Source organism: Podarcis raffonei, chromosome 5 (assembly GCF_027172205.1).
Source record: "Podarcis raffonei isolate rPodRaf1 chromosome 5, rPodRaf1.pri, whole genome shotgun sequence".
NCBI lineage: Eukaryota > Metazoa > Chordata > Lepidosauria > Squamata > Lacertidae > Podarcis > Podarcis raffonei.
In genome coordinates, this window is record NC_070606.1 from 86523074 (window position 1) to 86536680 (window position 13607).

Sequence of the window (13607 nt, forward strand, 5' to 3'; positions counted from 1 at the left end):
TGTGGAGGAGCGGAGACGCAAACCCTGTTCACCAGAATACAAGTCTACCGCTCTTAACCACTACACCACACTGGTTTTTGCTCCCTCGGTTTAGACAGGGCTGCAATCCTGTACATACTTGCCTCCTGTGAAAGTCTCACTAAATAGGATTTGCTTCTGAGTAGACATGCATAAGAGAACACATATTAAAACTCGCAGCAGGCTAATGAAACGAACTGTGTGCCCTTGTACCCCTGCTTGTGAGTTCCCCTTGCGGCATCTGGCTGCCTAGTGTGGTTCATATATATATTCTAAGCACTAATTGAAATACTTTCATAATAGTCAAATTGTAATTATGCACACGTTCAGTTGGGCTAACTGAAAAGTCTATAATGCAGCAGATGCTTTTAATGTATGCAGTATGATCGCTGCTAGCTGCAAAAGCAGCTGAGGTATTAAAAAAAGGGTTGTCAATGATCTCAAATGTGCTACCTGTTCTTGCAAAAGTCCTCAAGCTAAGGTAGGCTGAGCAGGTGTGGAAAGCCTTTGGTCTTTCAGATGTTGATGAACTACAACTCCCATCATCCCTGGCCATTGGCGTGTTGGAGCTGATGGGAGTTGCCCTTCAGTAACATCTGGAGGACCAAAGGTTGTCTACACCCAACTTGCAGCAATGTAACATAAGCTCCTTTTTGTGTGATTATCAAGTGTAATTCATTCATGTTTTCTATCTTTTAATTTGTATTTGTTTATTAAATTTGTATACCGCCTTTCATCCAAAGATCACGTGGATGTCGTCCACAATATAAAATGAAAACACAAAATTCATAAAATAAAAACCCATAACCCCCCTCCCACAAACACATTTAAAAGGCCATATAATATTAATCAGTCAAAGGAGTAAATCCCTATGTTCAATGGGACTTACTACCAGGAAAACAGGAGTGCATTGTTAAATACTGTTTTGCTTCTTGTGATTTGAAGTGGGAATAATACGGGGCTCATTTGCCGGCATATTTTTTTTTCATCCAAAAAAGGGAAGATTGAATGCTCAGAGCTTTCTACTGTAGACGAGCTCTAATAGTTCAGTTTCTCATTCATCCAAGGTGCACTGCTGACATTTCCAGTCCAGGTAAAGACAAATCCCTAACCCTCAAACAAGCCTAAACGCGTTTGTGCACATACTTGTAAATGTTTATAACCCTGTTTGGTGTCCTCATGCATCGCAGCGTCATAAATCTCCTCCAAGCCGTAAAATCGGCGCAAGTGTCAGAACGCGCAGGCACCACAAAACACCTGGCCCTTGTACAGCGCCGCCCGCCAGCTGCCTTTGGAAACTCCATTACCCAAAATTCTCCGCGGCGCAGGTACCCCTAGCACTCGGAAGTGTCCACCGGATGCTATGACCGGTAACAACCTATAACGAGGCTCTGCGGAAGTTTTGGTTTCATATGGCGAGTGTCGGAGTTGAGGTCCGACTCAGCAGCGTTTACCTGCCTTTTGCCCAGTATTTAATGCCCTTGCGTGGTGGTACAACCCATTCGCTAGGCTGGGGTCGAGGCCAGGCCAGACAACGAGGAGCAGCAGCAGCCTGTCCCCAGTCTCTGGAAATGAATGGCATCCGTTTACGCACGTACCTATCCGGGGTGTCCCCTAGCGCGCAAGAGATGGCGTCGTCCCTCTCCACCCCCCCCATAAGTCTTGAGAAATAGTTTATCCCACAATTCCTTCGGGTCGCTTCCGCTCGGGTTGCTCGGCGCGTTCTGGGAGGAGGGTGGGGGAAGTATGGAGGAGGAACGGAACCTTCTCCTTCGCGCACGCGCGCTGAGGCGGCTCGAGCCGAGCGTACGTTGGAGCGGCTCGAGGGAGGGAGGGAGCGGCGGCTGGCTGAGGGGCGGGCGGGAAAGGGAATAGTTGTGAGGCGGCGGCGGCGGCGGGTGCGCGCAGCTCGCTCCCTCCTCCTCGCCTCCTCTCCTCTCCTTCTTTTTCTTCTCCTCCTCCCGCTCTTCCCCCCTCATTTCTTCCTCTGCCTTCCGCAGCTCCGGGGTGGGGCTGGCAGAGCCGGCGGGCGGGGCCGGGCAAGGCGAGGGGGCGATGCCGACTCAGCGCGAGAGCGGCAGCAACAGCGGCGGCGGGAACAGCATGTCTCTCCCGGGCCTGGGAGGAGGCGGGGGCGGCTCCGGGGGTCTCGGTGGCCCTGGCGGGGACAGCGCCCACCAAGTCCGCGTCAAGGCTTTTTACAAGGGGTGAGTAATTGGCTTGGAGGAAAGCGGTTGGGGGGCGGGGGGGGGGAGGCCGACGAGACTATAGACTTGAGTAATATGTGGGGCGGTGGGGGGGGGGGTTAGGGCGTTATACTGGGGTTGTGGGGAGGATGAGGCGAATGGAGTGGCAGAGGCGCGCCGCCCTCCCTTACGAGAAATCATTCAGTCATATAGATCAGCTGTCGGTTCAGGAGGGAAGCAGCTCTTGTTCCACACACACAGTTTAATTCGTGGGGTTTTATTCGCGCACGATGCAGGCGGAGCCCACTGGCTTCGGGGGAAGGAAAAGAAGAAAAGCTCGGACCTGACCTTCGCGAAGTTGCCAGTCATAGGTACACTCCTGTTCAGAAGCACCATACAACCCAAGTACAAGTTGCTTGGGGTGGAGGAAACGGGGAAGGAGGGTTGTCTCCCTGCCCTGCTTGGTGACATATGGCCGAGTGCGGTTGGACATTGAATGCTTCTCCAAATTGGATGCTTGGTCCCCTCCGCAGCCTTGGATTTCCAGGTGTTGTCCAGGTGCAGCTCATTATCCAGAGCCAGTGTGGCTAGTGATCGAGGACGAAAGGAGCTGTGATCCAGCAGCTTGGCTGGGGCGAGATACCAGGTGGGGGAGCAGAGTCCTTTTAGGGATAGGGAAGAAATGGGCGACACACATGGTAGGCAAATCTTTCACAAGGTGGAGGATTCAGGGATTAAGATACCTGGGAAGAGAGTCTGTAGGAATAGGAAATGGCCAGTGGCGTAAATTTCAAGTGTATGGAATGAGATGCAGGTTGCTGCCAATGTGAGGGGGTTTGCACGCTTTTGACTTCTATGTGCTGGGTAGCTATGAGAGGTTGGGTGGCAGCACCTTATCTAGGCATGGAAATTGTAGCGACAGTTATTATGGGATGGGCACTGTGGGTTTAATTACTGGGGGAAGAATGTTGGGAAAAGGTAAAATTTATTGCGCCTAGCGTGGGGAGAAAATAATGATTCTACAGTAAGGTGATGTGTCTCATGTTCACTGCTCAGGATGCATCTGTGAGATACAAGAGAGTGCTGTATTGTTATGGGGGAGGGGAAACCATGAGTAGGAGGATTGCTCATAGGGTGAGAGAAGCATGCAGAGATCAGAATTCCAAAAATGAAGCACTGAAGCTGTGGGAGTGTAGAGCTTCATGAAAGTATTTAAGGAAGTGGATGGAATCTGTGCCATCTTTTGAAATAGAGGGGCAACTCAGAAAATACAGAAAACAAGGGGCATTTAGCAAATTTAGGAATATGGATCGAAGCTAGACTGTATAAGCTGAATTACCAGTAGTGTGCATGGTGCAGTAAATTGTGGTTCTCTATTTATGCTTCATACCAGCTGAATGTGGATAGTTTGGATTTTTCTTGGTAGATGTGGCAGTGCATTATACAGTCACTCTCCCCCTCATTATTGTTGTCTTTTTCTGTGTAGTCACTTATCTACGGTAAAATATATTGCAGGTAAGTGATGCATGTCTTGGAAATGTGAGGGAAATTCATAGGTATTTCAATTTTTAAAGAAAAAAACCTGTCCTGCTCTTCACCCCATAGTTGCAGTGCAGATTACATCATTTCCAGGGCGTATAATAGCAGACCAGTTTCACAGTTCAACAAGAACACAATTAAAATTCAACAATACAAAATGCATATAAAACTTAAGGTATATTTTAAATCTGGATGAGCTTCAATACGTTAGTTCTTTTGCTACAGAATACTGATCAAAATTAATATAGATCTGAATAGGAGCTGGTTCTTGAAACTGAATTTTTGAGATTTTCTTTACTAGAGTTCTGTTAGTATATCTTGCAATGCCAGTAGTAGAGATACTGGTTCAGTAAAATAATGTAAGTAGCAGTGTATAAGAAAGACCACAGAATTGAGTTGTTGGACAAAGATTTAGTTCTGTGGGTGGTGTGTAACTACAGAGTACTTGGAGAACATGATTGCAGCATGCATGAAGCTACGGAAGCATTCCTCCCTGATTTGGTTTGTTTCCCTCTCCCTGGCATCTAGAACTAAAGATAGAAAAGGAGGAATTTGAATATGGTCAATTTTTGTATACTTATAATAACAGAGTATTTAATAACATTTTGGTTAGGTAGAAAGGATTCTAGTATTGATTTCACTTTCAGTTTTTAGCCATTGTTCTCACAGCTGTGTAACAAAGGTGTGCATACCCCAGAGTTTGAGGATCTGTGGTTGATTAAAGAGAAGTTGCTATCCCACTTTAGAATCATAGAATTGTAGAGTTGGAAGAGATCCCAAGGCAAGGGTCATCTATTCCAACTCCCTGCAATGCAGGAATCTTTGAGAACTGAGATAATTCTTCAATGTTTGACTTAATACTCAGAAGTATCAGTTATTGTGACAAAAGGAGTTAAGATGATTTGCTGGCTAGATCTCACATGATGAGATTGTTTTTAAGAGGATTTTACTCTTGTCAGGGTTTTCAGAAGCTGATCAAGTAGCCCAGCTTTACCCAACCTGATGCCTTCTAAGATGATGTTGGACTATCATCCCTGACAGTTGGCCAGCAACATCTAAAGGACTAGGTGAAGACTGAAACAGACCCTTCCAATTATGAACCCTTTGTATTACTCCTACTTTCATATTATAGGGTCAGCTATACTTTCTCTTACCACGTAAGCAGTCCAAAACTGTCTGTGGCCACATGCAAGTTCTGCAGTAAAGCACCCTCTGTTTCTGATTTACAGATTATGATGATTAGAGGGATCTTTTTCTGAGCACAGTATATGTTTGGGCTGATGGGTTTCAGTAAATTCACTTTCATTGTGTTCATCAAATCCATTTACTAATTGCTATTGCTAAAGCCCATGTGACGTTCATATTCTGCAAAACCAAAGTACACAAATGTATAGTGCAAGACTCCGAGACCTTTTGATTATTTTTTAAAATGCTGTAAGCCCCTCTGTATGTTTTTTTCATTTTTCTAGAAGTGGCATGTGTAGAATATAAATGTACTTAAATAAAATATCTGGGCTAGGGAGTTCTATTAACTAATTATGTAGACTGATGAAACACTATTTCCTCATCTTAAATATACCAATACAATTTCAGTACCTTCCCTAAATTGTGTTTTTGTAGTGAATGATTTCCCCCCTTTTGCTGTCCTTGTGTTCATGGGCATCCTTTTACTCTAATACCTGCCCTGTATTAAATGCATTCTGTATTAATTGATTAAATTGGCAAATAAGTAGAGAGAAGCATCAAATATTTGTTTTTGTTGTACATCATCATCATCATCATCATTATAATATTTATTTATATCCCACATTTCCCCCCTGATATGGACTCAAAACAGCTTATAGCAGGTATAGTCTTAGAAAGGGCATTTCTCATTGTGATAGTCCAGTAATGTGTATTCTATGATGACACTTGCCACTCTGGTTTTTTTTAAAATACTTGTGATTAGAATAAACAATAACAGCCCTGCTTTACAAGTGGGGACACCCTTTTAATTTAAAAACAACAACTAGATACTGTGGATCACAAAACTATGTTTTGCCTGTTCACAGTTTTGAAGAAAAATGTATGCGTCATGGAACACACTCATGTCTGCTTTCAGCTGCTGTTTTGAGAAAAATAATCACATTTTTTCAGACAGTGGTAACTGGATGAAGTTTTATTCCGTGAACATCTCCTGGCAGCATCAGGTTTCATCACACAGCTGGTTCTGTGTATCCTGATACAGGTTCCTGGTCAACTAGGCTTTCTCTAAGATTTTTTTTTTTTTTAATCCTTCTATTCCCTCCACTTGGATACTTTGGATAACTATTAAAATCCAGCTGTTTAGTAGGTCTGTGGAATTCAAATAAAGATAAAGCTCAGAGCTCTCAACAGTGTGATCATTTTTGTTCTGCATTATTAACCTAAGGCTAAGCAATAAGTCGATGTCCAGTGATTATATATTGCAAAACATGGGATGAATGGAGGCAAGTGACACTGAAATGGGAAAAACAAGGGAAAGAATTTGAGTAGCTAAATGTTCTATTGCTATTCACTACATTTAAATAGAAACATTTACATTTATTTCTCACCTTTGATTTCTATTGTGCCTAGTATGTAGAGGCCACCTGGAGCCACAGTTTTAAGCTTTCTCCAGGAGAGTAGGCATCTTTGCCACGTTACAGATCATCAAAAGAATGTTGTACCATGAACTTTTTTAATCAACAACATATTTAATTGGTTCGTAAAACGGTCTGAAGAGCAGCCGTTTAGCTAATTATTGGAGGATGACCACTTTGTTTTTCTGCCACCCTCCTTGTTGTTTTCCAGTTGTGCTGTTTTCCTTAGGGCTAGGGTCTTGAAGGAAATATTGACAGCAATGGCTTAATTTGTGTGTGGTTTGCTAGCTTTCTGCTTTAAAGGACTAGCATTTTTGTGTTTTTATCCTGTAAGCTGCCCTGCGATCCTCAGATGAAGGGCAGTATATAATTTAAATAAATAAATACAATAGATCTTTAAGAGTCAGACCTGCATACTCAACTGAACAAGACTGTGTCCAGTTGTGTGTGTTATTCTGATCAGCTGGCCATTGATGTGGCTTGGCTTCATTGTCTTACATCTCTGGATGTTGATAATGAGGAACAAGTGGTATAAAACTATAACAAGGTGGTTCTTAACTCTAGCATTGATAAATAAGGTAGACAGAAACTATACTTCTACTTGTTTTGTTTTTTTTTAATGGAGATCACTACCATTTATGGTGGGAATGGTCTAGTATTGGGAGAAAATTAAATTCATGGTTAATATAAAATTCTATTAGGAAATTATGCTTGATCCAATGTTATATGGAGGGGCCAGTTCCTTGAGTGTGCAAATAAGTGGTGTCTTAAAATTTTACTGCAGCTATTTTTTTGTGGTGCTAGTCAGTTCAAATTCTCATTTTTTCCATTGATAAAAGACTGGCTTATTAAGATAGGGGATTTGGGCATTATAGACAAATTAACATATTTTGTAATGAAATAACGAAACAGAGCTACTTCAAAGTTAATTGGAATCTTTATTTGAATACTGTAAAAATGATAAAATTTATTGAAATGAAAGACAATACTCAACGTTTTGTTTTTAAGGTAAGAAGTTTCTTGTGGTAAAATAAAAACGTTCTTATGTTTTCTAATTGCATATAAGTTATTCATTCATTTCATTTATGAATCACTTTCCATTTATGAATCGCTTTCAAATACAATACAGATACAGACTGGGATTAAAAATTAATTATGTTATGGAAGTTGTTTAGGAAAATTAATTAGTTAAAAGAAGGTTAATGTGCATTCCTTCTCCTGTCTCTGAACATACAGTTTATGGTAACTGAAGTAAATGTTTGTGGAATGTGCTCCTGTCTCTAGCTTCCTTGAGAATTTAGGTTGCAAGGCAGTGTGTATGGGTTTTACCCAATGACTGACTTAGATCTATTATGAGTAGAACTAATGTTGGATATATTCCTGTATAAATATTTTAAATAAAAAGTCTAGTGACCTCTTAAATTTATAGTACTGCTTTTGTTGATGCTAAAAAATAGCTTTATTAGAACTTTACTGAACTAACCTTTCAGCTCTAAGACCAAGCCTGTTGCTGTCCTTGTAATCATAGTTTAAGTAGGAATCTGTTTTTAGGGCTCTCACTAAGGTAACTATAAACCTCTGTATTCACAGTAGGCTTTCCCAGATAGCTTTCTTAGAACTGTATGCCTTATCTGGCAGACAAGATAGAGGAAAGCACTTCTTGACCACATCACACAATCACTACAGAACTTTAATGTTTTAATAATACTACTTCTTAGAGAATTAGAGAAATAAGAGCACTTGCATTTGCCTCATTCATCACAAAAGGGGCTTGAAAGAAATATTTTAAAAGTTTTTATTTCTAGTTAACCATAGAGTCAAAACATTTTCTTCTAAAACAGTTGGAAGGTTAAGTAAGCAAACATGTCAAGTCAAGAAGAGCAAACAAAGGCAAAGGCTTTCTAAGGAGGGACTCTTATTGTGAAAATGCTCTCACCATTGCTCACTAAGCTCAGCCTGCAATTTTAACCCTACTTACCTGGGGATAAAGTCCTTTGATTTCAATGGGACTTCTAGTAGATATGGTTAGAGCTACACTTTTAATGTAAGATGCTAGACAAGACCTTCTTCCTAATATAGAGGAATGCTTACAGGTGGTGTTCACTGCAAAATTATTTATTTCTATTTGAAAAATGGCAGAACTGGATAATAGCTCACTTGGTAGAGCATGACACTCTTAATCTCAGGATCATGGGTTCAAGCAACACGTTGGGCAAAACTTTCCTGCTTGGACTAGATGACCCTAATGGTCCCTTCCAACTCTACAATTCTGTGATTCTATTGAGGCATCTGATCATAGCCTGCATTTTTAATCAAGGCTTATATTTTGATCAGATTCCTGTATTCTAAAAATGACCTTAAAGAAATATATATTTGTAAATGTTTGTATCTCTCATGCCAGGCAGAAACCATACTCTGGCAGCTGTTTATCTTCTTGATCAAGGGCCCCCTGATTTATAGCAGTGTCTCAGGGTTGTAAAAGGAAATTAAAGCCTGGGAACAAAAGGTCACACTGACCATACAAATGATAGAAGACAATCAAGGTTGCAAAAACACAATTAAATAGTAATAATTATTGTGCCTCCCATTAAACTTGAGCCACATCTTCCTAAGGTTAAAAGGGCAAGAGCTAATACAAACAGCAGCTGGCCAAGGGAAGAGGTCTCTCTCTCTCTCTGAAACTGCTTTGAATCTTTAGAATTTAGCTTAGCTTTTACTAAGTTCCCTTTCTTCTAAAAAAACTATATATGTATGAAATATATTGGCTTAAATGTAATTATGCAAAGGATTTAGAAAGTAAGAAATTATAGAATCATAGAAGAAGTTGGAATAGACCATGAGGGCCATTGAGTCCGGACCCCTGCCAGACAGAGAGACGCCATCGGAGCACTCCTGATATATGGTTGTCAAGCCTCTGCTTAATGACCTCCAAAGATAAAATTAGCCACCATCTGTTTTGGAGTGAATAGGGCAATAGGGCAAAAGATGAAATGTTAGTTAAGGCGCCTAGTCTAGGGCAAAAGGTTATTTGGTAATTAAGGTGCCTTGTAGAGGTTAATGGCTATTTATTTGCCAATTATAAATAGAAGGAAATATAGCTCTTTGTCTCCCATAAAAGGTAATAGGAAATGGGTGTATCTTTTATGATTGGTTCTAGCAAACAGCCAATAGGAATTTTAACCAGGCTGATTGGACAGAGGCAGCCAAAGGAGGAGCAAGGGGGCTGAGCTGAGGGAATATAAGTGCTGGCCATAAGGGCAGGAAGGCAGGCCAGAGCTTGGTAACCATATACCACTGTGCCTCTCATTTATTTGTCTGACAAATAAATTATTATTTTAATTTCTCTATTGCTGCGTTGAATATTTCATTCCAGCTAAGCGTTAACCACAAGCAGGGTGCTACATTTTATGGTGCCTCTGTGACTCGGATAAGTGGTCTGCTGGAACGCAGCCCCTTCGCCTTACTGGGCAGGGTACAAGAGGGAGGACCACTAACTGCTTACCCAGCGCGCACTGGAACATTTTTTCCAGGGGAACGCAGAAGTCTCGTCTGTCTGATACCCTGCTCACCGACGGCGACGGACCGGGGGGAACCAGAGAAATAAAGAGGGATCCGCTAAGGGTAAGTGCACAAAGGGGTTTTGGCCCTCCAATTAATTGGGAGGAAGAGAAGTCTTGATCAAACTTCTGCGTCTCAGTAAGGGGAAACTGAGTACGCTACATGGCTGGGTACATCAGATGGTGATCTGGTGTAGGGAAAAGGGAAAGGTTGGGAGGTAGAGTGTGGTGAAGTATCCAGCGCATTGTATGTGTGAGAAAGTACAACCTGAGTGTGGAGTGGGTAGTACTTCGGTTCCCAGTAAGGCGACTTCACTGGGCAAGGAACCCCACGAAGCGAGTGTGTAAGTGACTGAGTGGATACTTCACAGGGCCATACAATGGGAGTTGGAGGTTCAAAGGGGGAAAATACACCTCTTGAATGTATGTTAAATAATTTTAAGAAAGCCTTCTCAGGGGCATATGGAGTCAAAATGACGCCAGAGCGCTTGAGAACGTTATGTGAATTAGAGTGGCCGAAACAAAATGCTGAATGGCCATCTCAGGGAACCTTTGATATAAATTTAGTAAGCAAACTTTGGACTAACATCGCCAAAGAAACGGGAGGATGCCCAGAACAATTTTCATATATAGATTCTTGGCTGAGCACATTAAATAAAAATCCTCCATGGATAAGGGAATGCAAAGTCCAACGATGCAAATTATTGGCTGTAAAAGCCGAAGCTAGGAAAGGAATCTTGCCAAATAAACTCAAACCCATTTTTGAGGGACCAGAGGAAGAGGTGCTTCCACCTCCACCCTATGCTCCACATCGAAGGGAGCCTAATCCAAATACTCCACCAGTTGTAACCCCAAGGCAAGAAAGTGGAACGAATAATGGGGGTGGAGTCACAGAACTTGATTCCTTGATAGATTATGATAAATATCTTCAGGAGGCCTTGGAGTCCTATAATAAAGCCCAAGCAGAAGTGGTTATTCCACCTGTGAGTCCCAGTAGAACTCCATCTACAGTCTCCTTTAGTGGACCAACTAATTGCCCACCTCAAACCCCTGTACATCCAAATCCTAGAGAACTATTACAGAAGTTACAGGAAGACCTTGATCGGTCAGCAAGCAATACAGCAAGGCGTATAAAGCTGCTAAAAGAACGCCTTGGGACAGATACCATCCCCTATGATTTGAGGCCCCTAGAGCAAAGCGAAGAGAAAGGTCACGTAGTAGCCCCTCTTAGAAGAGTATTTGATGCACTTGAGGAGCCTGTGCTGGTTAACGGGCAACCCGGACCACGGCCACCTCGAACTTCGACCCTCCAGTATATTCCATTCACAACTACGGATCTGATGAATTGGAAAACACACACCCCATCTTTCGCAGAAAAACCTCAGGCTATGATGGACTTGGTGACTTCAATAGTAAATACTCATAGTCCTACTTGGACAGATTGCCGCCAACTCCTGAATACTCTGTTCACCACTGAGGAAAGAAGAGATATAATTGAAAAGGCACAGATATATTTGCGTGAGCAGGCCAGAATGGGAAATATTTTAGTATTGACCGTCATCTCCAGGATAACTTTCCTTTGGAAGATCCTAATTGGGATCCAAACAATGCAATTCACCTGGCCAGGCTTACCACCTACCGCCAGACGCTTGTGCAAGGTATCCGCAGGGCATGCCAGAAGCCCACTAATATGTCTAAAGTCTCAGAAGTAGAACAGAAACCAAATGAGAGTCCGGGAGACTTTTTAGAGAGGCTGCAGGAAGCCTATCGTATATGGACTCCTTTTGACCCTGAAGCCCCTGAAAACAGCAGAATGATTACTGCTACATTTGTGGCCCAGTGTGCTTCTGATATTCGTAAGAAAATTCAGAAATCAGAAGGATGGGAAGGGATGCTGATGAGCCAAATCATGGCCATTGCACGTCGAGTTTATCGGAATAGGGATGAGGCTGAGAAACAAGAGAAGAAGAAGTGGCAGAAGGAAAAGATGGTGATGCTAGCCACAGCAGTGAAGCAAGACTACCGCCCTTTAAATGGAGGGAGAGGGCGGGGAAGGAATCCACCACTGGGAAGGAATCAATGTGCGAATTGCAAGAAGGAGGGTCATTGGAAGCGGGAGTGTCCTGAACCCCTGAGGTTGGAAGAAGTACGCCCAGGTCCAGGCCCAGGCTCCGGCCCAAGAAACCAGGGACGGGGACGGGGAATGATCCGAAATGGAAGATATCAGAGACCTGGACAAGGACAGAGTAGAGACAATTTCATTGGACTGGCAGAGGAGGATTTTACCCAAGACTAGGAACGACCGGACTCCATAAAGTTAGGCTTCCAGGAGCCCACGGTCACGATTCAATTAGGGAGCCATTTAATAGACTTTATGATTGATACTGGGGCTGAATACTCAGTACTCCCAGAACTATTGCAGAAAAAGGCATCCAAAAGTGTAGTCATTAAAAGTGCCACTGGTCAGTCAGCTAAGAGGTCTTTCCTCCAACCTTTGGAATGCCAGATTGGGGGACATCGTTTAACCCATCAGTTTTTGTATATACCTGAGTGTCCAATACCTCTCTTAGGTAGAGATATGCTGTCCAAATTGCAGGCCCAAATCACCTTCACTCCTCAAGGTCCAGAAATGAAACTGCCATCAAAGGCAGCAGGAATAATTACCCTCTCAGTACCTAAGGAACAATCATGGCGCCTAATGTCAGCCCTGCAAGTCCAACCCACATTGGATACAGAATTAAACAAGCTCCTCCAAACCCTACAGGTGCCACCAGGAGTATGGGCCGAAAATAGCCCACCAGGAATGGCTAAGAATATAGCTCCAATTGTAGTAACCCTAAAACCTATGGCTACCCCTGTATCTGTAAAGCAATATCCTTTACCCCGGCGAGCAGCAGAGGGCATCCAGAAACATTTGGACCGCCTATTAAAATATGGTCTGCTTAAGCCCTGCCAATCAGAATGGAACACACCCCTTTTGCCTGTTCGGAAACCTGGGACAGATGAATACAGGCCAGTACAGGACTTGAGGCTCGTAAACCAGGCTATCGAGACCTTGCACCCAAATGTACCAAACCCATATACCCTGCTGAGTTTGATCCCACCAGAAGCAACATTTTTTACTGTATTGGATTTGAAAGATGCATTCTTCTGTTGCCGGCTGGCACCACAGAGCCAACCTATATTTGCCTTCCAGTGGGAAGACCCTTTGACAGGAACAAAAGGCCAGCTAACCTGGACAAGATTGCCCCAGGGATTCAAAAATTCCCCAACTTTATTTGGTACTGCCTTGGCGAAAGATTTAACAAGTTACCCCTCAATACCTGGAGAAAAGGTGGTTCTGCAATATGTAGATGACCTTATACTAGCGGCAAAGGATTTTGATACCTGTAAAGAAGGGACAGAGGAACTGCTCCACTTGCTCTGGGAAGCTGGCTACCGAGTTTCCCAGAAAAAGGCACAGTTATGTTTAGAAAAGGTCAAATATTTGGGCTTTGACATCTCACACCAACAACGAGCATTGAGACCAGAGAGGAAAGAAGCTATTTGCCTTATTAAGGAACCTACCACAAGGAAACAACTCAGAGGATTCCTGGGAACAGCAGGGTTTTGTAGACTATGGATACCTGATTTCAGCAGTCTGGCCAAGCCCTTACATGAAAGCACTCGAGGTGCAGAAAAGGACCCATTCGTATGGGGACCTGAGC

The 13607-nt window shown here is 42.9% G+C and overlaps 1 protein-coding gene across 2 annotated transcripts in view; it reads left to right on the plus strand.

Annotated features, from left to right (window-relative positions):
- The first annotated feature begins 1973 nt into the window (after positions 1–1973).
- Positions 1974–13607, plus strand: part of PRKCI (protein kinase C iota) — a 42732-nt gene continuing 31098 nt past the window's right edge. The window contains exon 1 of one of the 2 annotated variants that reach the window (XM_053390532.1): positions 1974–2225. In XM_053390532.1, the coding sequence (XP_053246507.1) occupies positions 2074–2225 (152 nt within the window). In that variant the 5' untranslated portion in view covers positions 1974–2073. The remainder of the gene's footprint in view (positions 2226–13607) is intronic. The other variant, XM_053390533.1, reaches the window with a different exon arrangement.